Source organism: Bombus huntii, chromosome 7 (assembly GCF_024542735.1).
Source record: "Bombus huntii isolate Logan2020A chromosome 7, iyBomHunt1.1, whole genome shotgun sequence".
NCBI classification, from domain to species: Eukaryota; Metazoa; Arthropoda; class Insecta; order Hymenoptera; family Apidae; genus Bombus; species Bombus huntii.
This window is the reverse complement of record NC_066244.1, coordinates 6,375,447-6,401,017: the sequence shown is the minus strand read 5'-3', so window position 1 is coordinate 6,401,017 and position 25,571 is coordinate 6,375,447. Positions and strand designations below refer to the sequence as shown.

The following is a 25,571-nucleotide window of genomic DNA, read 5'->3' as shown; positions in this document are numbered from 1 at the left end:
GGAGAATCCAACCGACTATGGGGCTGGCTTCTAGGCCAATTTCCCTCTGATGCAATTCAGTAATGGCCGGTGTTCCTTTCCGGGAATTCGCGCCAAATAAGTAGCAGAATGGAACGCATAAAAGATTCGGCGACACAAAGGCGAATATTTCATTCTTGTTGTTATACGCCATAAAAATCGCGAGGCGAAGAGAGTTCCTGAATTGCGAATTGTATCGCGACTTTTGTGTTGCGAGAAAGATTTATCACGCGACTTGAGGTTTGTCGTTTATTTGCCTACGTATCAGAGTCGATCGAATAAACTCTGGTTTAGCTTGTACTATGTAATCGTTCTAGTGTTACTGCTAATAATCACAATTAATTTATTAACCCTCTCGTTCCCACGGTAATCAAGTATGATATAAAAAAATTAATCGTTAGATGCGTATATTTGCGCATTCGAGAGTGGAAAATTTAAAGATGAAAAATTGCATCGAAAGCCGATAATATGCAAGATTGGAGAAAATATTTGGAATATAGAATTTGTTCGAATATTTAGTGGATGAAAAGGATTTCTGCCAGGATTCTATATCTGAATGAATCGTTTATTTATTATGTAACAAATAAATATTTGTGACTGTTAAATAATTCGGGAATGAGAGGGTTAACTGACGGATCAATGATCATATTGATTAATTGTCTCGTTTACCTGTGAAGTCTTTAGTTTCCTCGATCGCGAATCACGCTTATCTCCTTGTTAAAAGATATCTTCCTGTTCTGAAAAATATTGCAACAAAATTAACAATTATACAATATATGTTAAAAAATTATAAAATATTTTACGGAAAAGGAAACGTTGACAGGGTACAAAGAATCAGAAAATTGACAGGAAGGTGAATTGAAATTATACGATACAAAAATATCTTTGTTTCAAAGATTAAAATTAGTCGTATAAATTTTTATAAAATAGTCCAATTTAAAAATAGAGTGACTTTAAAACTTTAAAAAGCGTGAAATACTATCGTAACCCATTCTAGTAATTAATCAAGCCCACAACTTTTTTCTATGTTTACTAGTATCTTTGCTAGTACTGTATCGGTATTAAAAGCGTAAAAGAGTTCACAGTTAACCAAGAGAAAGGATTTCCTTTTTTACGGGCAATTTTTCACGAGCCTTTGTAACAGCAGCTACAATACAAAGTTAAGTGAATTCGCGTCTCTGGCCCATACTCGGTGGCTCGTTTACTCGCTAGAGGATTCTTACTGTGGCGGCACTCGACAACAAAATACCACCACTCCACACTAACTACTCCCGGTCGACGGCGGCGCAGTGGTTAGAGCCTTAGATGCGAACATTTGGACTCGTGTTCGAATCCCGGCGACCGGAGTTCCATATTAGATATTCCATCACAGATGTTGAGTATCAAATAAACAAACAACGACTTGAGAAAGCATAAATAAAAAAATTTTTTTCTTATTTACAAGCACTTTACAATCAATTCTCGCATCGAGAATTTTGAGTAAGTTTCTCTGACGTGGTGCAATGACATGACTAACTAATTTACAGTAAGTCTATTTCTAGCTGCATCTAGTACTTAGGACTAAAGGATAGTGTTTTCTTAGCCTGCGAATCTGGTCCGACGTATTAAGTAATTTAATAATTCGGGGATTTCGATGGTTGTTAACTCTTATGATATATCTGTTACTACATTTTCTTATTTCTTCTTTGACTGTGGATATCTTGAGGTCGCGATGTATTGCTTCGTTGGTAACATACCAGGATGCATCTACCAGGGATGTTAGCGTTTTCGATTGGAAGCGTTGGAGTATTTCAATGTTGGAATTACTTGCTGTTGCCCATAGTTGGATTCCGTAGGACCAGACAGGTTTTATTATCGTCTTATAAAGCGTAATTTTGCTCTGCGTGCTTAAGTTGGAACGTCGGCCAATGAGCCAGTAGAATTTTTAAATATAGGGAAAGGAGACAGAAATGTTTCGTGCGAGATCTGCTAGTAGGACTCTTCAGTAAAGCTTACCTAGCAGAACTATACCTTAGACACAATGGAAGAAGAGAGGAGAGAAGAAAGACATTAATATACATGGTAGAATGATATGTAAGGAAGATATGTACGAATGGCGGGACTACTGTATCCAAAGCTCGGTTCTACCCTTCTTTTGCAGTGTGACGTTTCCTAGTGGAGCGACCACCCCTACTTCGGATCTTCTTGCCGCGATCAAAGATCAGGAGGGGATACTATTGCTACTAAACTTACTGTTCTATTTTATTGCTTTACTTGAGCTGGAGATGCGGGCGGCCCGTGCACGCGCCATACACATGGTGTAGCAATTATCTTGAGCGTGAGGACACGTTGGTGTCGCTATATAACGGGCCCCTTCTCCTAAAGGGGGGGGGGATGAAAGTTGGTCAGTCAACTGCCAGTTTGGGCATAGGCATGGCAGAGCCCAGTATTGTTAACTGAGTGGTTGGGTTTCATCATGGTTATCAATACTCCTATTTTCTGGTGTGGAAAACCGCTGGATGAAAATGCCATCTGTAAAGAGAAGAAGAGGTGGTCTGCTTTCCCTTATATGCTTTAAGGGATTTTATCAGCTGATTAGTTTGATTGTCGCTCGGTTACAGACACATTACTAAGCCAAGTGTCTAGGCAAGCGGGCTCGTTTCGTTCTAATGTAATTAATGTCTCCTTCTTTCGACGCTCTCGACTCGTGCTTAGCGATGTAAACGGGAAAAGTGAAAAATAAAAGCCGAACGAGCCGCATCGGTGACAGAATTTTGCGACGTTAATGGACGTTGCGCTTGCGGTTCAGCTCTGGTCCATCCAGTTTGTACAAGTAATTGCCGATCGATTAATAATGCATTCCTTGTCACTCAGGAAGCGCTTTGACACGGATAACTTGTCAAATAGTTACGATAACTCGGTTCAAGCTACCGACTTTCAAGTAATTTTACGTCGAATAATTTCAAAAAATTCGTACCAGGTCGTGTATGATTTTTTGCTTCTAAATATGGTATCGTATGTGTCAAATAATTTATTTTTCTTACCATACTGCTTTATTTCTAATGAAATTAATAGTAGATCGTACCTAGTTGTAGTCTATATAAATTTTTCTCAATCTTCATTTCATATGTATAAACATTTGCATGTGTTACGAAAATTGAAACTAGTATGTTGGACATCCACGGTATTCTACCTACGTTTAGACGAAATAACGTTATTTCGCTCTTTCTCTTCGAATACAAGTAAACTGAAGAGTTTCCAATAATCGCAGCTCTGATTCTTGCATTGAAAGGAACGTGTAGTTTTTACAGCATTATAACGAAAGACGAGGAACCGGCAAAATTATCCTTTCCTTGACCATCGATAAAGTACCACTCGAGCTTGGAATTATCAAGGAAATAAAACTTCGTAAAAGCTCCCGGTGCAATCTTTTCAAACATCAGCTCAAGAGAATCGTTTTTAGGAGATTTATAGCGTGAAAGGGACCTTCGTGCGATCCTATGGACAACTCATTCCAAGTGACTGGCCTTTAAAGCGCTTTTGACCCCATTGATATATTTTCATTCGTGCGATAGGAATTGGATCGAAATGGATCTCGATAATATATTATCAGAAGGCATTGAAACGTGGCTAGCTAGTAACTTATTCTATTAATGTCACCTCCATTCAATCGTTTCTTCTTTTACCGTTTCGCTAGTAGATATATTTCTTATTTTCGGAAAACTGACGGGGATATTAATAAAGGGAAGCCATTGCTGTACAATTTTCTTTTAATTATATCTATTCAATATGTGATATTACCTATTAGAGGATAATACCCCGCTTAGGTAAATAATTAGAAGGTAGAACTATAGAACTTTCGGGGAATAATTAATCAAAGCTATTTTGCCTATTTTAAAAATACCGTTTTCTATTTTACCGCTTCAACACAACTTTAATCTCGTTACAGATTTATGTGTCCCAATCCCACGCTCATTTCACTTAGCAAAAGGAATTTCAACATTCTAAAGGAAATTTTAGCACAGTCCAACTAAAACATTTAGACAAATCACTAGAGATACCGACGACTAAAGTATGAAACTTGTAGCAAGAAAATCAAAGCGAAAGGCATCCGAAAAAATGTTCATAATATAAAGGAAAAAAATAAACGACTACTACGCATATATGTTGTTTACTTTGACCACTCTCGTAATTCTAGCGTTCAAAACTATCCCTGTACAATTTTCCTTGTTAGGGATAAAAAGACACGATTGAATCGAAAATAACGCAAAAGACGTGGCAGAGTTAATTCCAAACCGTATCGTCGAACTATCTCGAGCGTGTACGTTGGATAAGTGGTTTACTCTCTAAGTCAGTCACACTGTCTGCATTAAATCGTGGGAATGTTGTGTCACCAAAGATCGCGGGAAAGTTCGTAGCGTTGCGGTTTCAAAAGCCGCGACTCCGCAACACTCTAAGCCATTCGAGACACGCCAGCTCGAGTAACGTAAATTCAGAAAGGAGCGTAACTCGACCAGCGAGAATTTCCGTCATGTTTCGCCGCGGTGATACTGTTTCGCGGAAAGTACAGTTGCCTCGCGTGTCGAGAATCCGGGAAAATTCGGCCGCGATTGAATCGCCGGGAATAAATGTAAAAACGGAACGGGTGAAATGAATAACGCGGCCTCGATACGATAGCCACGATTCGAAATATTCAGAATCACGAAACAGACGGGAAAAAGTATGGGCAAGGAACAAAAAAATTAGATCGAGACCGAATTAAAACGCTCGAGTTCCGATATGTAGATACGCTCGCAGGGGAACTTTTTTTTTTTATTTAAGTAGCTTAACCAATTGGGAATCACTGACACGGTTTGTAAATTTTTTTCCAGCCATCGAACGCTGTTTTTTCTTCTTTTTCTCTTATATATAAGAAAAATTGTAGAGTTGTGCGAACACATTTACACACGCTCGCTGAAAAAGTTAAGGGATATAAGTATTTCGAAGCAAATAATGCCTTCCTCAGATAGATAAATATTTTATTAACTGGAATTAATTATAGTTAAAAATGAATTTTATAATTATGACATATTTATTTTATATATGTTTTTCGTTCGAGAAGAAAAATGTTTCAATAATTTAATTGGAAACGTATACCTCAGGAATTTAGTTCTAGACATTTAGAACATTGCTTTCGTACGTTCTTTGTCCTATGCACGAATGTTGTATATCAATTTTTGTTGGATCGATGGACGTTCGAATTCATTAATGGCAGTAATGATTTCATAAAGACAAGTTTCATGAATTAAAATCGTAATTTGTATTACTGCTATCGACGAAAGTCCATTAAATCGTTCAATATCATAGTTATCAAGCGTAGATAATAAGTTGATAGATGGACCATTCTCTGGTAATCGATAGTTTTAATCATTATTCGTGAATGATTACCAATTGATTGCTGATACGTGTTAATGAAGTCATATCTATATGTAAATTGTACAGAAATACTACCTCGTACTAACGAATACTATCTCGTGCTATCACTGTAATTAACTGTTTATTAGTTATGCCAAACTATCTCAACAAATTTCTTAAAATTACAAAAATTGAGGGAAAAATAATTCCATCGCTGTTTTATAACTATTGATTTCATATTAAACTGCTTTAAATATAAATTAGGAGTAAGTATATGTTTCATCTTAGGATACAGTTAATTCTGTTTTTTACATGCATTTCGTACAACCATGTTATCAGTTGCATCCTATGAATTCACAGAATGCAGTTATTCTCGGGAAACTCGAGCACAATTTCCTCGCATCTTTCAGGATTATCCTTGCAAATTGAAATTAATGACCCTCCCTAACGTTACGTACGCTATCCTTCTTGTTTAAGACGATAATGATGTTCGTGTAAAAGAAGGAAACCAACGTACACTAAATTTATCCTCGTTTATTTAAAAAAATTCCTGTAAAACGTGGTACTTCATGGTGAAGCATTATGCGAAACATTTTGATCCCTTTGTAGCCCTTTTCTATCTTTTGTGTACCAGGAAGTAACCTCTTTCTCTACAAGACACTAACTGTTTCTGCTATTAAAATCAAATTTTAAATCTATCAAATTTTCTCGTATTTTTATGTAACAAATAATTATATCAGGCATAACAAAATTATTGTATCGTTCGTTTACTGAGAATACTACTCGGTTGGAAAACTTCAGCTTCTTAAATAATAAAAGTTGACTTTACATCGAGAGAATTGCTTTCGCAAATTACTTCGAATAAACACTTTTTACTCCTCTGGATAAGGCCAAGGTACCACAGATCTTCTAAATATCAGACCCTCTATCACCTTATATGTATAACAAAATAGTATTCGTGATTCTTGCAAGAAAATTACTGTTTAAAAAACAACTTTCTTACGAGTGTGAATAGAATTCCAACATGTTACCTTCACGCAAGTATATCATTTGCTGATTATCTTAACTAAAAATCATGATACAGTCTTGAAACTTTAATCGTGAATATTTCGTGAAATATCGAACATCTACTGCTATAATGGAATACTTTTGTGAACAGAGTAAGGATATCCACCAGTGAACAAATTTTTAATTAAATCTACGACTGCGATGTCTCCTGTTCCACCGATGAAAGATAAAACCACAGAAAATAAACATTTGCCACATTAACTATCCCAATGTTTCTGAATTTTTTGAACATTTCGAAAGTCTTCAAAACGTATCAGCAGGTGCGGGGAAAATCGATGGTGCTCGCAATTCAAAGGCCTTTCCGAGAAAGTGTTTTCCGTCTACGGTTGTAAGTCACGGTGATTCGTGGACAAACACTTCGGGGCAACAACGAAGGCGTAACAAAAACCGTCAACAGTTTTCTGAATAGCAAAATGAAAACTGTCGACAGCGAAGCCGAAAACAATCCGTTCTACGGTCCACAAAAGTCCGAGATAACAATGGAGGCGAGAGAGAGCCTCTAGCTAGGTTGGACATCTTTGAACCCGGACAGGACCGTGTGTTTGCATGTCCCACTAAAAATCGTGCCACGCGGAACGACGTGCCACGACGAGTTAATCAGATTTGCCGTACAGCCGCGGCTTCTGCAACTGCAGATAAAACAGGAACTTTTTTGTTCGAATTTGCGGCTGATCCATAGAAAAAGCGAGAATGATCACGGAACCGGGAAATACGATTTGTGAGTTTAAAAGGCAAACCCGCCCGTTGCAATCACGTAAAACGACATCATGGTTGGAAATCTTGCTTCGTGTTTCGTTCAACTAATGTCAGCAGTTACACGGTTTAACGTACGTTCTATTTCCTTAAATTCGTCGTCATTTCAACTATATCTCTGAAGGAATTTTATTAAATTGTGTAAAATTTTGTGAGATCGTTGAATTAAAATGAAGTAACGTTTGTAACTGTGATCTGTGATTAAACTTTGAGAGAAACGATTCTAAAGATAAAATTTTGAAAGAGTTTTATGCTTGGGAAGTAAAGGTTTGCGTAGTTGGAATACAAGTTGATTTTTTTTGGCATTATAATCGAATTAAGTTATATCGGAAAAGTCGTTAATTCCAAGTTTTTGGTTCTTTGTTACGTGAAATAATATCTACCTATTGAAAACAGTGAATAAAATAATTAAAAAATTTGTTTCAATAATATATGATTATTATTTTTAATTGATTAATATATATCTCTCCATGGACGCAACGTTGTTGAAAGATGTGAACAAAGTACCATAGCTCTTAAATATTTTTTTCTTTTGGAAGGAATGGACATTTTTTACAAAATAATAGATGTTTCGAAGATTTGAAACACGATTATTCTACTATTATAAATATTAAATCGTAGTATGTAAATTAAAGGAGACTAACGGGAAAGGTATCAAGCATTTATTTTTCATAATTACATAAAAACAGAATTCAATAACGTAAAGTGACAGAAGAAACAATCACAAGCGAAATGTTGCGTTAACGCGGTATTGTTCTTTAATTATACACACATTATAAGGAATACGATTGAAATTCTTATGAATTACAAATACCGTTCACGAGCGAGCTACGAAGTGAAATAATTTCTTTTCGATGGTTGAAATTGAATAACATGCGCTTCGAGAAGAAAGAGAAACACGATAAAACTACCGCTCGGAATAGGTAAAACAGAGGAAGGCAGAAGAATATTAAATAACGCAATGAATCGAACGAAATCACACCGATACCTGTTATACTTTCGTATTTTTCCAGGCAGGCAAAAGTGCCGTTGTTCTCGGCAGATTCATAACAGGTTTTACTCTGGCAACGAGATACCTCTAATAAAAATCCAAGCACGTACACGGCGAACGGGTGATCGATAAACTTCATGATTCGCGCGCGATACGGTTCTAAGATATAATTTTTTAGTGTTGTTAATAATCTAAATATGCGAAAAGATACGGCTTACACGTAAACATTAAATTATTTCCTGTTTAATTGCTTTTCCTTCCGTACCATGTGCTTGCTAAGAATTTACTGAACCGTTCTGTTTCGCTTAAGCAAGTTCAATCGTTAACTAATGTCATTTGTATTTACGAACACGATTATTACTTCCCTTGATTCATTTTTTTCTCGTTAGTTACAAATAAGATCAGTAAGATACGTTCTTGTTGTTATAGTTTCGATTACTGATAATTTTAGAACATTTAGTTGGATTCAATAGCTGCGTTGAATTTTTGAAATGGATTTATTGTAGTTTCCTCCTTTACAATTCCTTTAGAAATTATTTATAAATTATATTATAAATTATTATTATATTGTTATTGTTATAAATTTGATATAGTCGTAACCCGAGAAGCGACACCAACATTTTTTCACTTTCTTTATCGGAAGAAAAATCGAAAGCTATCGGTGAACCATGTACGAATTTGTGTTAAATCTAACATTGATATATGCATAGGCAACGCCCTACGTATAATCTGGTTGAAAGTGATGAAAATTTATACGAAATCGACATATTGTGAGAGTGATGACATTGGCTGACTTCCGAAAATAGTAGAAACAGTAGAAAATTTGTTTGTTGACGCAGAGATAGTGCCGGTGAAAGAGTGACGTTATGACAGATACAGGGATGTTTTATGGTTCGGACCTGAAAAGTCACGGTCGAAGATCGTAACGAGATTTCAACCTTATGGCCGTCACGTATCAAAGCACAACATCTACCACCATTTTGACACATTTCAGTTTCAATATTTCACTCTTTATCGCAAAGCGAGTCGCTGCTGGTATTTGGAATCAAGTTCATTTTCCTTCCTGGAAAGAATTCATTATACGCTCTTATTCTGTCTCTGTTGCGTTCTAACAGTATCAACTTCGATTCCTCAAACACCGTTTAAAGCAAAAACCCAGGCAGAGCAAACAAATATAGCAATAAACGAACACTGCGGTACTAGAAACCAGGAAAATACGAATATTGGCGGTTGAAATGGAATTGCTCGGGAAAGAGATGAAATCTCATTTTCTTCGAGATCGATACAATTATCCCAGATACTTGGATAACGATTAAAAAATTTAACAACGAACGAAGAGAACTGCGGATACGGATATCGTAAAGAGGAAATAAAAAAGAATATAAAAGTAACGTAGGAATCGAAAGTTCGAAACAGCGCATGCTGCGTATATGGAAATGGTTCTCTGGGGAGTAGAATATGTAGTTCGTTCCTTAGAGGCGAACCGCCATTTCGGTCGCGCGACAAGTTGGATCGAACGAATGAATGAAACGAAACGAAAGAGAAAAAAAACGTTTCACCACCGGTCGTTGCCGTTGATTCGACCTGGTCGACTTCGAGCGTCGTTCAGATCGGTCGCAATATATTAATTGAGTTTTCATTGTCGGTCGGCTCGCTGCAAAATATCCGAGTCGCGTTTTAACGCGCCCGTCGATACGTCGCTACAGCTTTTTCCGGTTTTCGGTTATCGAACGGCCGCTTCGAACGCACGCTTTACTTCCTACCATTCGCCGTTACACGTTATTCCGCGAGCAGTTGGTTATTTTCGACATTTCGCGCGTCGTTGTGCCCAAATCGTGTGGCGCATGAAAGCGATACAAGCTTGCTGAACGCGACGCAATGCATTACGAACTGTTTCGTGGTTCGTTCTTCTGATCGCTACATTCTATTCAATTCTTGTCCTTGCGATAAACGTTGATGGAGCGTTGCGATTTTATGGATAATTTAGCGACAATATAGCGCAAGCTCGATGTTTCAGTTTAGCTTATCTTATAGTTTAATTCAGTTTTGTGTAAAGCATCGAAGATGGTCTAACAACTTGTAATTTTTATAATCAATATTTTCATAATTGAGAAATTTGTACTTAATGCGTTCTTCAAACAGTTACAACATCCTTTCGTTCTTTTTCATTTTCCGTCAGACACTCTCTATCAGTTTCAATCCACGTAGCTTAACTAATCTGAACGAAGCGATGCTTTAGTATCGTACCAAACATTTTGTTTTTTGCTTTGGTGTTGACTTTGATGATGAGATTCCAGGGGAATCCGAGAGGAATTTGAAGTATTCGCGATGTTTTACCGGCGTCGTCGAAACTATGGAACAATTTAGTGAAAGCTAGAATTATCGTTGCGCGGAAGTAGATTGAACCTGATAGATAATTTTAGATATTATGATTCGCGATACGCTTGTTCCATAAAAGTTTCTTTCCTTATATTCTCAACGCGTCTGGTCTTAATTTTTATGAAAAATATGGAACTATTTTTTGTTCTAGCTTTTCAATATACATGTCTAACATTCGTTACAAAGATCCGATAAAAGGTTGGCACAATGGAATTAAATTCCTGCTATTCGGATTTACTTTCGTTGCTTTTGAGTATTAAAAAAGGATTCGCACAACGGGAACAATTTTACCCGTACAAGATCAAATAGGAAGAGATCGAATAAAACGCACGATTCCATTCCTTATGTTTTTCTATTTCCCATTTTTTATTGCGGTCTGGTACGTGGATGTACGTAAAAAACGTTATGCCATTGGCAGTAAATCGATGTTATCTTTCTGTGAAAATCTTGTAAAACAACATAAAGCTCGCACGCCACGAAAATTCTCTGTCATATCGTATTGCATAATAGAGAAGCGAACGTAATATTAAAGCAAGGTTAGCCGACAATAAAAATATTGATGGCAATCGCTGGAAACGTGGTCCAAACTTCGAAATAAGTGCAAACCACGAAATGAACATTAAAATTTGATTAAGTACGGTTAGCAGGTGAGATGAAAGTAATTTCAGTGAATAATTAATAATATCGATTACAGTTACTGCAATTAGTTAATCAGTTTCGTCATAAATTAAACACCGCTATCTGTAATTTTCCATTGCATTTTATATGTCCACTCTCGCAATAAATTGGACATTGAAAATTACTTTTGAATGATATTATATTACGTAATTATATTAGTTTGATATTTCAGAACAGGCTTATTGAATTCTTTCATAGTCACAGAATGGTAATACCTATAACATTTAATCAAAAAAATACATTTAATATATGTATATTAAAAAATCTGGACATTACAAACAACATAAATAATAAAGAGTTGAAAAGTTAATAATACAGTTGATAAATATTTGTCAGAAATATAATATGAGCGAAAGGAATAAATGTAACCTTTCATATCCTTATTAATAAATGTAACTCATAACATAAATTTATGAAATGAAACGAAGGTGTATCATATTAATTCTTGTCTCGAATGACTCGGGGATAGTAATTTTCTTGCATTTTAGTTTCTTCATATTTCTATAATTATCCTTCGTAATACAATGAATTTTTAAAGGAAGCGAGAAGAAAAGCAATTACTACTTTTTAGTACATTCTGTAAAAATTACAAAACCAGCAAACATTTCACCATTTCAGAATTATATTTTTTAGCAATTACAGTTACAAAAAATGTACGAAATTCTATGTACAAAAAAATCCATTTGTTTTCGAGTAATTGATTTCATTGTTTAATTCTTCAACAAGAAACGAGTTGAATTTATTTTTTCGTAATGTATTATTACAAAAGCTGGGAATTGAAATAAAACGGTGAAATTTTACAAACAAATCGAAGAGAATTAAAATCACTGTTGATTCTTCTCTTTTAAATATACAACGATCCGTAGAAATATAATTATCGCTATAACAAGCACTACGGAATTATAACACTTAAAAAAAATTAATGGCAAGACAGATGCGTAGGGAAGTTTACGAAATATAAATATTGTTACAAAAAATGGGACTAGCAAGAAACAGATTTGTCTGTAATCAATACGAAATTAATTAAGTAACAATCGTTTCGTCTGTCTATGTTCTAGACAATGTATTGTCGGTTTTTACTCGAATTTTAATGGGAATCTGCGTAGAGTTCTTCGTTCGCAATTGGAGTATCCCAACTGACTAATTAATATTCGCTGAATTTCAACAGTATCGATCACAAGAGGAAATAAAATGATTCCATTTCAGCAAAATGAATTCATTTGGCATGAATAAAACCTAGCGTCTTCTCTTACCGTGAAATATTATTAAAATAGAAAACCATTCCCGTAATATTATCGATAAATCGGTAAATAAGAATGAAATTTCATTAACCTCGCGGTACCGTGTATTCCTTTACATTTTTAACTAATCGTATTAAAAATGACGAATCTTAATATAACAGTTTAAAAAAATAATATATTTGTAATTTGTAAAAACATCTCGTTTGTAATAATTTCTTTCGGAACGAAGAATTTACTGTAAAACGACCCCTCTTCAACATTCAGGAACTACATTTCTTGACAATGTAAGTTTTTCATGAATTATCCCTCACAATTTTGTACGTTTTAAAAAAGACAGCTGGCTTTTAATGAGATGAAATTAAAATAGGAAGGAGAACAACGCCAATATTATTCATTTCTCTGTTTCTTTCGCACGATACGGGTGTTTTAAATTATTTCACATTCTGTGTCTTGTACAAGATATCTTGATATTACAAAATTTCATTTGTAAAGAACGTCCTTAAACAGCAGATCTACTGTAATAAAAATCCCTCTCATAATAGTTAGGAAGGACAGTCATTTATTCAACACAATTATTATAAAATACCTTTTTTATCTGTTTAAGAAAATTCAGGGCTATTACTACTGTACAACTTTGACTCTACTTTGCCTCGACACGGATTAAGAACTTCGATATGCCACTTTTATTAAATATTTAATAATATATTCGTAATTTCATATAGAATACCCAACCTACAAATGGAAAATTTCAAGAATCGTAAATAACGATTCTACTATTTCAAATATTGAAACAAACGACGGTATAAGTTACTCACAAAAATTGACAGATCATTTCAAAAGATTTTACGAATGAAATATTTTCTGTTACAAATGGGCTTTTACTGTTTCACAAAAATGTACTAGAAAATAAATATGAGTATAAAAATACTTCGAACGTTTCCAATATCTATCCAAATATTATTTTTATTTCACTCTTCGTAAAAAATTAAGCGTAGTCGATTTCCTCCCAATTTGTTGCTATTATCTTCCTTTTTTTTCTTCTTCTATTATCTCGATAGCGTTCAGTGGTAGAGATTCTAGATTGGAGCAAAGTGAAAACGTTCACACCGCTAATGAGGTTCGGAAAAACCCGAACGTGACCGCAATTTTCTTCGAGCGACTATCACTCTAACAATAACATTCGGTTCGAACAGTTTCAACTTGCTTTTGCCTGGAATTGAATATCAGTCTAACTTTGACTGGCGATTGCAAAAAGGGTTCGTGGCGATTGTATAATTATTCGAATAGAGCATCGTAGGAGGTGGCTGAGTGCTTCCTCCGCGAAGTGGGATTCTCATTTCCTTCGTACGTGACCTAACAACGGATTTTTCACTTACTCACGCCATCATCTACCCCCGTGCCACGTTTCATTCGAATAAATTGATTTGTTTTCAATTCTACTCGGTTTGCTTCCAGCTCGAATTACCTACGTTGCCAACCAATAGTGGCTGATAGTTCTTAACTGAATAGTTGACAAAACACTTTTACGCGATCGCGAAAGGAACTTGTTTTCTTATATTCTATTATATTAAAGACAACCTGTCCGATTTAAAACATTATTTTATGTGACTGAAATTTTATTGGATTATATATTAGAAATTGAGGAATCAAAGTAATAAATGGTGTGTATGAAGTGAAGATTTTCTGTGTTAGAAATTATAATTGATTTGATAGCTTTAAACACAAAATTGTTCTGGCATTTTCAAGATTTATCACAGTATTCGATATAATTTATAATTTTCCACTAAAAAGTAAATTCATATTTTTCCCACATATCGTTTATCGCTTAAACTCTACTATCCGGAACATGAAAAGAGGTAGAATTTTTTCAATATTCTCGGAGACTCATTCACATAATCTAAGAGGACTTGTAGGAGAGAAGAATTCTTTATCCCTTTGAAATAATATTCATGATTCTTTTAATACAAACGTATGAAACCACGCCCATCGATATTGCAGAAAAGAAAATATTTGAGAAAGGGGCTTTACATACCGAGTATGTAAATTTTCGTTTTCCACACATATATGTACTTTAGAAAATGTTCTGTTGAACGAGCAGAAAAACTGATCTTAAAAAAACAGAAAGAAAAAGAAAGATCAAAATTATCTCGACGTTAATCATCTACAAAGATCATTTTTACTTGCATCTTGATAACTTTCTTCTCAAAAATTAAAATAAATTTCTCTATGAAACGTCTCTAAACTCTTGTACCTTAACGACAGTCGCTGAAATTGTCCTTCTGTAAAAAAAAAACAAACTCGCAGACAGAATTCTCGCATCGAATTCTCGCGAAGTTTGCATTTCTTCTGTCGAACCGGCCGAGTTAATTATTTGTTCTTTCGCCGGTACGAAAGGCATTTAGGATGCGACCCGTATTTCGACGATTAAACCACCGATAAAAACGGCTAGAGGAAGGGACAAGAAAAATGGCAACGGCGAGAAAAGACGAGAAGTGACAAAACAAACGAAGAATCGAGCAACTCGAAGGAACCAGACCGGCGAACAATTATCGAAACTGGGTCGAGCTACTTCGAGATTATTATCTATCGGCCAAGCAGCGAGACAATTCGATAGAAAACTCATAGGAATAAGGAATACAGAGGCAACTGATCTGCCTCGCTGCCGAATTTTGGCGATCGTCCGAGCAAGAAACAGCAAAGTTTGATTAAATTTCCGGCTCGTTTGTGTCTGTCGCTGCAGTCATGCCTGATGATTACACGCGTTTTTTATTCGGCAAGGAATTTTTTGCGACGTTACCGCGCTTGAATTCCGCAAATGTCCGCGAGATTACTCGTAGACGAGTCGTTGCCGCCGTTTCGAGACGAACGACGCAATCATCCCGTCATTTAATAGGGAGTCGAAGCAATGAACTTTCGATAAATTGCTCGTTGAAAGGACTACGCGAGCGACCGTACCTCCATTCGACGAATTCTACGTGAAAATTGAAATCGATTTCGGTTTTCAACCTCGTGACGCAATTTTGAATAAACATCCGCGAGTTGGATTAACAAGAATGATTCGACGCAGCCGAAACCCTCGATTTCGTTTATAAATGAACTTCCGGAAACGAGGGTAACACAAACAAATTTCAAGCTATCTCGAGAAATTAGTGTCCCAAGTGTGCCGCTTAATGTAAAGAACCGGGGTATAAGATAACTCGATTTCTCAACTTTTCTGACTTACTCTATCCCTTTCTTCAGGCAGTATAAATTCCACCAAACTGAACCATCGACTAATTCCTTATTAAAACGTAAGTAAACGTACGAATAATTTAACAGTAGTCTGGAAGATGTATTTTCCGTTTCTATTTGATGTTTCTATTTCATAGGAGAATGAGATTTCTATATTCATCATTTGATAACAGACGGTGTTTTTGATAATCGCGTAGGCTTTTATTAATGTTGATTTAAAGTAAGGATTTAATTTTTCTATTTTTCTCTTAAATGATTTTGTTTCTGAATAACGATAGGAAATTTAATTATTTTATCGATGGTGAACTTTGAAATAGACCATCTGTACGTACTTGTATGTCTCTAATTAAATGTTAAATATGTTTGTGAATAATTTGTAATTTTGGTTAATTAATGTTCTGTAATATTTGACTCTTCAGTAATAAGTGATACGTCAAATAAGTACAAATATAGCACGTAGAATTCCACTTCACCGTATTTTGCGTAGTTTTCAAGTGTCGCAGTAACCATAATTCGCGTTTACAAACACTGTTGCAATCATTTGACCATATTCAACATTCAACACGTGAACGAAACATTGTTTGGATCGTAGCTTAACGAACTGGATTCGTGAGAAGCATAGCTTCAAAAAACTTGTTTAGGTGATATTGTGACACGAAATACGATTATTTATCTCGAGGATTAATCTATTCTATATGGATTTCAAAGCAAAATCAAAACTACGATTCCATTTCGAACGAAATACGATTTCATATGCGTTGATATTCGATGCATGAACGAAGCATAATGTGGGAATGAAAAATAAAACGAGAATTTTCAATAAAACGACACAGAATCATCGATCTCTATGGAGAAAAAAATTGTGGACATTTTTTGTGGAAGCTTTTGACAACAAATAACGTAGAATAATTTACGATAATTCCAACAGTCGTAACTACAAAATAATTTACGGAACGATCTATTTGATGAAAAATACAAGCAGGTATAATACTCTTTGACCATCGAAAGAAAGTAATTTAGTTCGTTTTATGATTTTTCACGGTGAAATAACGTAAATTTGTGAAAATTTGTTACTCGGAAGCAAGTTCTAATCGAAAAAGTTTGATCCTTTAGTGAAAGTGATCAAACGAATGAAGCATTTATTTCGGTTTCTCATTATCACTTAATACTTTTCAATGATGAAACGGACTAAGTAACGTTTCGTGCAAAATAATTACATCGCAGTGTGACAACGCGAGACATAAATATTTCAAATAATATGTAATTTGCATAACGTTAAACAAATAATTTGGAAATAATAATCGAAGCATCTTAAATACATTCTTGAATTTCCATTCAATATCCTGATTAATTTAAGAAATAATGTAACTAATATCGTTAAAAGTGCAGCGTTGATAAATTATTAAGATAATATTATATTATAATGTGAAAACTTACGAGTCGCGTAGACGAGAACCACAGCATCGGGCGTCACGACATTGAATGAGCTACTGCGTAAGAAATTCTTGGGGAGGCGACGAACGTAATAAACATGCAAAAACTGCTGTAAACGGTTGACATTTGTTGTCACTCTCGTTGTAAAGTCTACGACGTCCGTGAATTGAGAAATCAAACAAACGATCCACTAGTCGTAGCTGATTTGAAAATATTCAAATAATTTATCTAAACGGATTTATTAAACGATGTATAATATTTCAATATTAAAACTGCCGATCTGTAATATACTACTATGTTATATAATTCTATTTTAACAATATTATTATCTCAAAATTGATCTTTCTAAAGACGAAATTGAAAAATCTAACTAACCTTTCATTCTAACAAGTTTCGTAGCTTTGATGTTAAAATTATATATAGCTTTAACGGAGAAATATGTATTATTTCCATTTAGAAATTTGGCTAGAATGTGTAAATAATTTTCTAAACATACGCAAGTATAAGTTTGGAAATAAATCGTGCTATATCATTTACCTAATAATATTTAATCAAATTTCGTACAGTAACGAAACTGTTAAACGAAATAATTTTAGCAAAGGGCAAATTAAATGAAAATTAGTTACAAACTGACATATTGGAATAGGTGTACATATGTTCGTGGGAAGCATAGTTGTTTTGAAGTAGTATCGTGATATCTGTAAAGTAATTCTGCAAATGGGCAACTGGAAATACACGGATCCAACCTAGGAAGATAACAGTTGCTGCGGTTGAGTTTGCGACATTTCGACCAATGAGGATGTGTCGTGAAGGACAAGTGTTATTCGTGCTATGCCGAACCATCGGAGTAATTGGACTAATTAGTGGACGCAATTATCCGGAATTAATCGAGATAAACCGCGTAATTAGCACCACGTTCGTTGTTCATCCGTATAGTATCCGTTGTTGATTTTGAATTCTCTCGAGATATGGTAAACTGGCTGGCAATCCTCATCTTGTTACTTTTGCCTTCTTAGGCTTAATATTTCGTATGATGTTAGAATGGCGATTAATCGAAATCCAAATATCAGGTTGCGGAATTTATCTATTTACGAAAAATTCGAAGATACAAAAATGACGAACTTGGCGAATGAAATAAATTTCTGTTCCATAGATTCGTAAATATCTGTGTTTAGCAAACGCAACTAAAGCAAAAATTACTGGTAAACCTTAGTATTTAAGGAGAGATTCGTTTCATCTCCTCAATATTATAAGAATTACTCTATTTCAGGTATTTTGCGTCTTGTGTGCATTCTATGAATTTTTATCTCCAGATTTCGCATCAATACATAAAAATCTCATTGAATTCCGATAAATTTATAGTAATTTTTGTATCAAACTAATAACAAATGAACTCGTTACTCGTTTCGAAACTCCAACAATGGGCTCAAAACACGATAATTATACTCAAAATACAATTTTAAGTACAACATTATCATACCAGAAACTTCGGTACCTTGTTTCTAGTTACAACATGACGAAACTGAGCTCGAATTCACGCACAATATTAATTTATCATTCGCGTTTATAATCGCACTATAGAAAAGACTTTTACTCGCGATGTTAATCAGAATGTTGAAGTAAGTTTGTAGGATGCTTTTGAAACACAGCGAATAATAAATCACGCTGTTAATTAAGGTCGTCACTGGGTTCGTGTAAGAAAACGGTGAAGTACCGAAGTGAAGTACATTTCGAGACACATTCAAAAAGTATTTTAATTAACGGGGCTCTATTATACGATTGGATTAGTGTTCATTAACGAAATTTTACGAGTCACAAATTACAAATTGTTAGTCCTTGTAAATTCTCTAGAACCAGAGCAAGTTTGATAACATAGCATACAAAGTTCTATGTTTTACAAACTACCAACTAACTCGTTATTTACTCATTAATGAAAGAAACACATTTTTCTCGGAATTTTCCCATAAAAATGATGCAAAACATGACCATATTTGAATGAATTTGGATAACATAGACATACTGCGTAGTAGTTGTGTACGTTTCCAAAAATACTAGAATGTTTAAGAATGAAAATGTTGTATAATGCTCAAAGTTGAAGATTTCCAACTAAAGGTTATGACGAAGTAAATCAACCGTGACATTCTTTTTCCTACAAAATCATCTTAGTCATCCTACATAATTCCTTTGGAAGATCAAAAGTCGGTAATATGTACTTTTCTACAGATGTCTTTGAACATCGACCAAAAAGCACATTCAATTGATTCCCATTATAAATATTTAAAGAGTAAAGAGCATTCCGCGTATGTCCATAGAGGGGAGTGCCGTTATCGCGTTCCTTTATGGCGTTCAGAATGTTGTTTCCCCAGCAGCGAATAAATCCGACCGAGAAGGGTGGCCTGTCGCTCTATGCGCAATCTGTCTAGTATAGGAACAAACGATAAAACGATAAATTCAGGGAAACTGTCGAACCGTACAGCATCCTCGTGTCGGCCCGTCATTGCTGGAAATGCGTAAATCTTAATTGGCCAATCGAAGAGGAACGGAGGCCGCGCGGCGTTAACCAACAACCACGGAAAACTCGGACGAGTAAATTCATGCAGTTTCCATCTGATGACGAGGCAACCTAAATGCTACCGTAGTCGAGTTAATTTTATTTTAGTCCAATTCGTGCTATTTGCACGTTCAATTAGCGTATCTCTCTTGCACGATCATTTCCTGAATTATAATTAAATTGAAAATATTTATGAAAATCCGTATCTTTATAGGCGCAATTAGAGAAATGAATGTTATTTTATAACAATTAATTTAATTGTTACAATTGATATAATTTGATAATTTATCGAGTATTATAAAAAAGTACTTCTTCGTTCGAGATGTTTCATATTTCAGGTAGACGCTTTGTATTTATTTCAGATGTATAAGTACATTACATTTAATTGAAATATAGTTGCGCTCTTATCTATATGCAAGTCACGATTGGTTAATGCTTGTTTGCCTGCAATCTGGAAGAAAACGCTGGGATTCATAGTTTTGCTTCAAAACAAAACTTGATGAAGAATGGTAGGTCCTGAAAAGCGTTTGCACGAAATCCAAAAATATTTGCGTACGATATTTGCGAAACAGGAGTCTCTTTTAGTAAAAAAAAAAGAGAAGAATATTTTTGCCCCTCCGTTTTACATCGCTCCAAAAAAATGTTGGACGTTCTGTTTTCTATCTATCGCGGAGAAAATGAATGCTTCGTTTACAGTTTTCACTGTGAAAGCGAGGGACATTTGTATGCATTGGAAATGTAAATCTGGTAGAATTTATAGAAAGAAGCATTACTGGAAAATATTACTATAACTCTGTGAATGTTACTGCTATACTCTGATTTCAATTACAACCACTTTTTGGCGATAGTAGATAGATTATATTAAATCTGGCAAATTGAATTAAATATTTTGATCGTCAGATACAAGAGGAGAACTTTTGCTCATTGCATATTGTTCATCTGGAATAATAGGTTAATAAGTCTCTTACCAACAAAGATATTTTGCACATTTTCGTCGCTATCAGAATTCTTTTTTTCTATAACAATACTCACGCGAAAAACATTTATATATCACTATGTATAAAAAATTATTGTTATATAAAGATCTTCGTAGTAGAAGTTATGACTAATTTTCAAGTAATATCGTTGGATTATCAACAAAATCGGTGGATTCTTAACAACGCTTTGGATTAAGGTTATTGAATTTCAGAATATTTGATTTTATGTTTTCTTTTATAAAATCCAGAATTCAGATTCAAAGTACAAACAAGTAAACTATCGTAGTCACCTGTGATCCAGCAATATCAATCGAGGCTCAACGAACTGAAAAATCATTTCCTTCAAGGGAAAAATTGAAGATTTCAGCCAGATATTCCTGCTCTGCAAATTCTTCTGCAAATACATTCCTGCTTTATACACTTCCCTTACAGGCGACCACCATAGTACCGCGCTCTATTCTATTCTATTATATTCAAGGTAGATCCCATTGGTTTTGCAATTTTCCAAGCAACTTAGTTAAAAAATCATACTACCCGAGACCACTGCACGGCCAAAATAATTAAGGCACCGTGATAAACGCGTCGAATATTAATAGAATTTACAGGCCAGTTCGGCATAATTAATGTTGCGGAACGTATTAATTGCTTTCGACTGACCATGGCGTTCTCAATTATTGTTGCAGAGCAACAGAAGCCAACCAGCCATCGGACTAAAGCAGACGCCGAAGGCGCGGGTAAGTTTTTATGTTTTTTCACTGCAAACAAATAACGTGTCTATCACCTTTGATCGTGTTGCATTTTACCACGTGAAAGTCAGATTCAAATAGGACTGTTCGTGGCAACGATCTCGGTACAAACTAGTTAGCCGGAGCTCGTTAGATGTCCGATCGATGCCTACAAACCGAGTTCACCGTACTTTTGGCCAAACAACTTTACCAGTCCCTTCTTCCATGGGCCTCCTTCTGCTTCTTCGGCATCCTCGAGAGAACTTGAAATAGACGAATCAACCCCTTTTCTCTATCTCCCCTTTCTGTTCAAACTATACGCGTGTATATCTTCACGGAGCAGCGAACCACGAAATCGGCCAGGAGGGAACGGGACACGTATAATTTTACGACTTTAGTTCTCGGCGATTCTCGGGCGCTTCAACCCAACCATGCGAAAGAGTGTCGGAAGGGAAACGACGGCATCGTCGTGATGTTCGTTTCTAACTTACGAGCGTAGAATCGCGTGTCGTGAATCGAGATCCGGGTTGTACGTATTACTTTGCCATAGTTTGTCTCTTTATGGAGTTGCCCTGCTTTTGGACGTACCTCACAGCGTGTATATAAATGATTTTTGTTTCGATTGTTTAAACGAAACTGTTAAACGTCACAGCAGGATTGTAGAAATGAATACAAATCTCTCTCCGTGTCATATATGCCAATATCGTAACATAAATGGAAGTTCTATATCCATCAGCTGTCCAAACAACAAAACATCGTAACAAATTTAACGAAAATTAATGTTTATAATTTGTAACGTTCGTTAAGTTGGAAAAAACGATCCGCTTGGAAACGTCTAGTTTCACCTTTTAATGATCGTCGTGGTATACCTGTTTCGTGAATGTTATACGATCGTTCGTAGACGTAAAATTACGTAGAATTGAGGCTCGTGTTAGAGACAACTGGCAAGAAGACGCGTACGAACGAACAAAGCCACTAAATGACGTACTCTAACCCGATGACACGAGAACTCGGTTTTAATCCCCACTGGGCCTACTTATTTCACCAGACAGATGGAGACAGAGTGGAACAAAGAGGCAGAGGTTGGATATCAATGTCTGTGGGTAGAAAAATCACCGGGAAAATAAGCGAGACGGAAACAACCGATAGCTATTCGTTACAAACGCCTTCGTATACACGCGAGACGTTAATATAAGTTATTAATTTTGTGCTTGATCGATGATCCAGGTCGTGAAACGGCGAGAGGAAATATGTTCTTCGAACAAGAGATCGTTAATTATAGGGAGAATTTTACATGAACTTTTCCCTTCCTCGAGCAACATATTTTTTAAACCATAAATAGATTTTTCTCCGAAGGGAAATTATTAAGTAGTTTCATTTCATTCTGTTTCGAACAGAATAATCTTGCTTTTCATTCGGTTACAATCTCTGATGTTACACGTTTGATATAGTGGAGTACAGTAAGTATTTTTTGTTTTCCATTTTTCACCTGTCCCATTTTTTAAATCTTTTGTTTTTTGGCTTGCCATAACCGTCAAAAGCTTTATCATATGATATTGTGAGGCGAAACAATATCGATCATCCTTGTATAACCTGAATTCCAATAACTATTTGACGAACGTATCATCGTAAATTATTACTTTGAAGAATCGATAATTCGAAGGATTGAATATTTCGAGCACGTATTGCATTCTTTATATGTATGATTTATATGTATGTACGTATTGCCGCTCTGTACCGCGAACGGAACTCAGAAAAAATTGGTGTTCTATAACGGCAAGAACGACGCTGCAACTAGATTGCTTCGTTTTGCGTCCAAGAAGCATAAATTCCAATTCGATGACAAAATTGCTAGGATGGCACATATTTGGCGCGCCAAGCAAAAATCGATGGAACTTTCAAGACCAACACACTCAACCTTCCAATGGAATCATTTACCACGCTGCAATATTTCCCTTGCGTTTAACTTAAACGGCTGCCAAATTGCTTTCGAATATCTTCTATCTAGTAAAATATTCTCTGCGTATGTTTTAAGATTAAACGCGGGCGGTGACAGTTTGAATATACACAAAATAAAAATCAGTGCCAAAATCGTAATAAGAAAGTTTTATATAGGAATTGTACAAATCTAGCAATAGGTATCTAGAAATAGCTATTAACCCATTAGTTCAAATCTACCTTTTTACTGTTAGTACCAAAAAAATGTAAAAAGAATTCTGGGATATTTATCAATAGCTTCACTAAATTATACAGACACGTACGTTTTCGTTACATCAAGTATTTCCAACTTCTCGATAAAAATACAAATGTTGTTTCCTACATAAATCATTTTTCTTCTCCAAGCGATGAGACATTAACAGAACGATACATTTCGGTACACTGCGTAGTTTGATAATGAAGAATTGAAAAAGGAGGATATATTGAGCTCAAATATCGCTCAAATCGCTTGTATTAAAAATCACTACAGTAATATGGTTATTGTCCAAAAAGAAATCAGCAATTTTATCCTGGGTTATCGTTAACACGCCATAAAAGCTTTAAATAAAATGAAATTACGAATGATCTCCTCAATTTCAGAAATCCGACAAGTTCATCGCCCTTTAATTAACATAGTGATTGATATCACCGTAACACCTCGCTGCCGAAACTTTAATCTCACGTGATATAATCGATCATTGATCGTATATCATCCGGCTCGTTTTAAATCATTTGTCAATGCAGGAATTAATCGAATGCGACGTTCGTTTCTCAGCTATTAAAATTTGCGAACTTTGCCTGACGTTTCACGATCGTTGCTTCGTTCGAACTGTTTCCGTAGTCCTGGTGCAAATGAAAACCAGTGGAACCGGAAAGGGAACGCGAACGGTAACGTCTGCGAAACGACGTGAAATCGCGCGGTTCAATTTCGTGAGATTGCTTGTCGAGGCGACTGGTCGAGAGGACCATCCTCGTGGAAAAGAACTTCTTGGAGGCACGAGGGTGCTCGTATTTTTTCCTCCCCTTCTCCCACCATCTCTCTGTGAAAAGGAAATGCGACCTTCCTCCCTAGGAAAAAGGAAATGCGCAGCCAATTCTACGACAGTCTGTCAGATGCAATCTGGGCCGTCTACTCGTATCCTGCCATGCATTTACCTTTAATATGCCATTCTTTCGAATACCACGCTTCTCTAGGATTGCTTCAAATCTAATGTGTAACACATTTATAGAAATACATATACTAATAGATACAATGGATTCAGTAAGCTTTGTTCTCAGTATTGCAGAATTGTTCCTTTTTTTTTATTTTTATTAGTATGATGGATAATTTCGCTATTTGCTTCTTCGAAGCTAGAATAAGAGTTAAAGAATGCCTTTCTTCGTGGCTAGTTTTAACGATAGGTGTTTCATTCTACTTTTTGATGTTACTGTATTTGTATATTGAAACCTGAATATGTTACATTGAAATATTTTGTACATGGCTTACTTTGGAACAATTCCTTCGTTTCTTGAATACTAAATTTCAGAAAATTTTTCGCCTTTTACGAAATTTTTCTGCAACCTTGAAATATAAACTTTATATTTCTTAAAGCGTAATTTCTCTCTCTCTCTCTCTCTCTCTCTCTCTCTCTTGTTCTTTATAATTATACCTTCTACTGAGATCACAAATGGTATAGGAATATTATTTCTACGTAGAAAGTTTAAAACACTCGACAGTGAAATATGTGTATTTTATAATATGCGATAGAACTCTCGTCTTTATACTTCGTTCCATTTTGTCATCTCTGAAGCAGGCCAACGAACATAGAACCGTCTGTGAATGATAACTACGGTGATCTCTATTAATTTTAACCACTCGATGAGGTGAGATTGTGCCCCGAAGGCAGCACTAACCTTCGTCAAAATGCACATAATACGAGGAGCACACATCTATGTTCTCTCTATCATATTTAACCATACAGATTTCTAATACCTATTTATATGCTAATAACCCTTACCGAGTGCCTTTTACGGCCAAAACTCCTATCTTGCCATTTTCATTTATTCTTTATATTGCCATTTCATGAAAACGATTGAAATTTTATATTCGTACAAAGATTCAATTTTTAATAGAAAAATTGTCGTACATGCATTAAGATATTTGGAAAACAGTACACGATAAAATATGTATGTATA

General features: G+C 35.4%; 1 protein-coding gene across 1 annotated transcript in view; it reads left to right on the top strand.

Annotated features, from left to right (window-relative positions):
* Positions 1-25,571, top strand: part of LOC126867630 (uncharacterized) — a 647,133-nt gene that overhangs the window by 96,401 nt on the left and 525,161 nt on the right. The window contains exon 3 of the mRNA XM_050622333.1: positions 21,378-21,428. Coding sequence (XP_050478290.1) covers positions 21,378-21,428 — 51 coding nt within the window. The remainder of the gene's footprint in view (positions 1-21,377; positions 21,429-25,571) is intronic.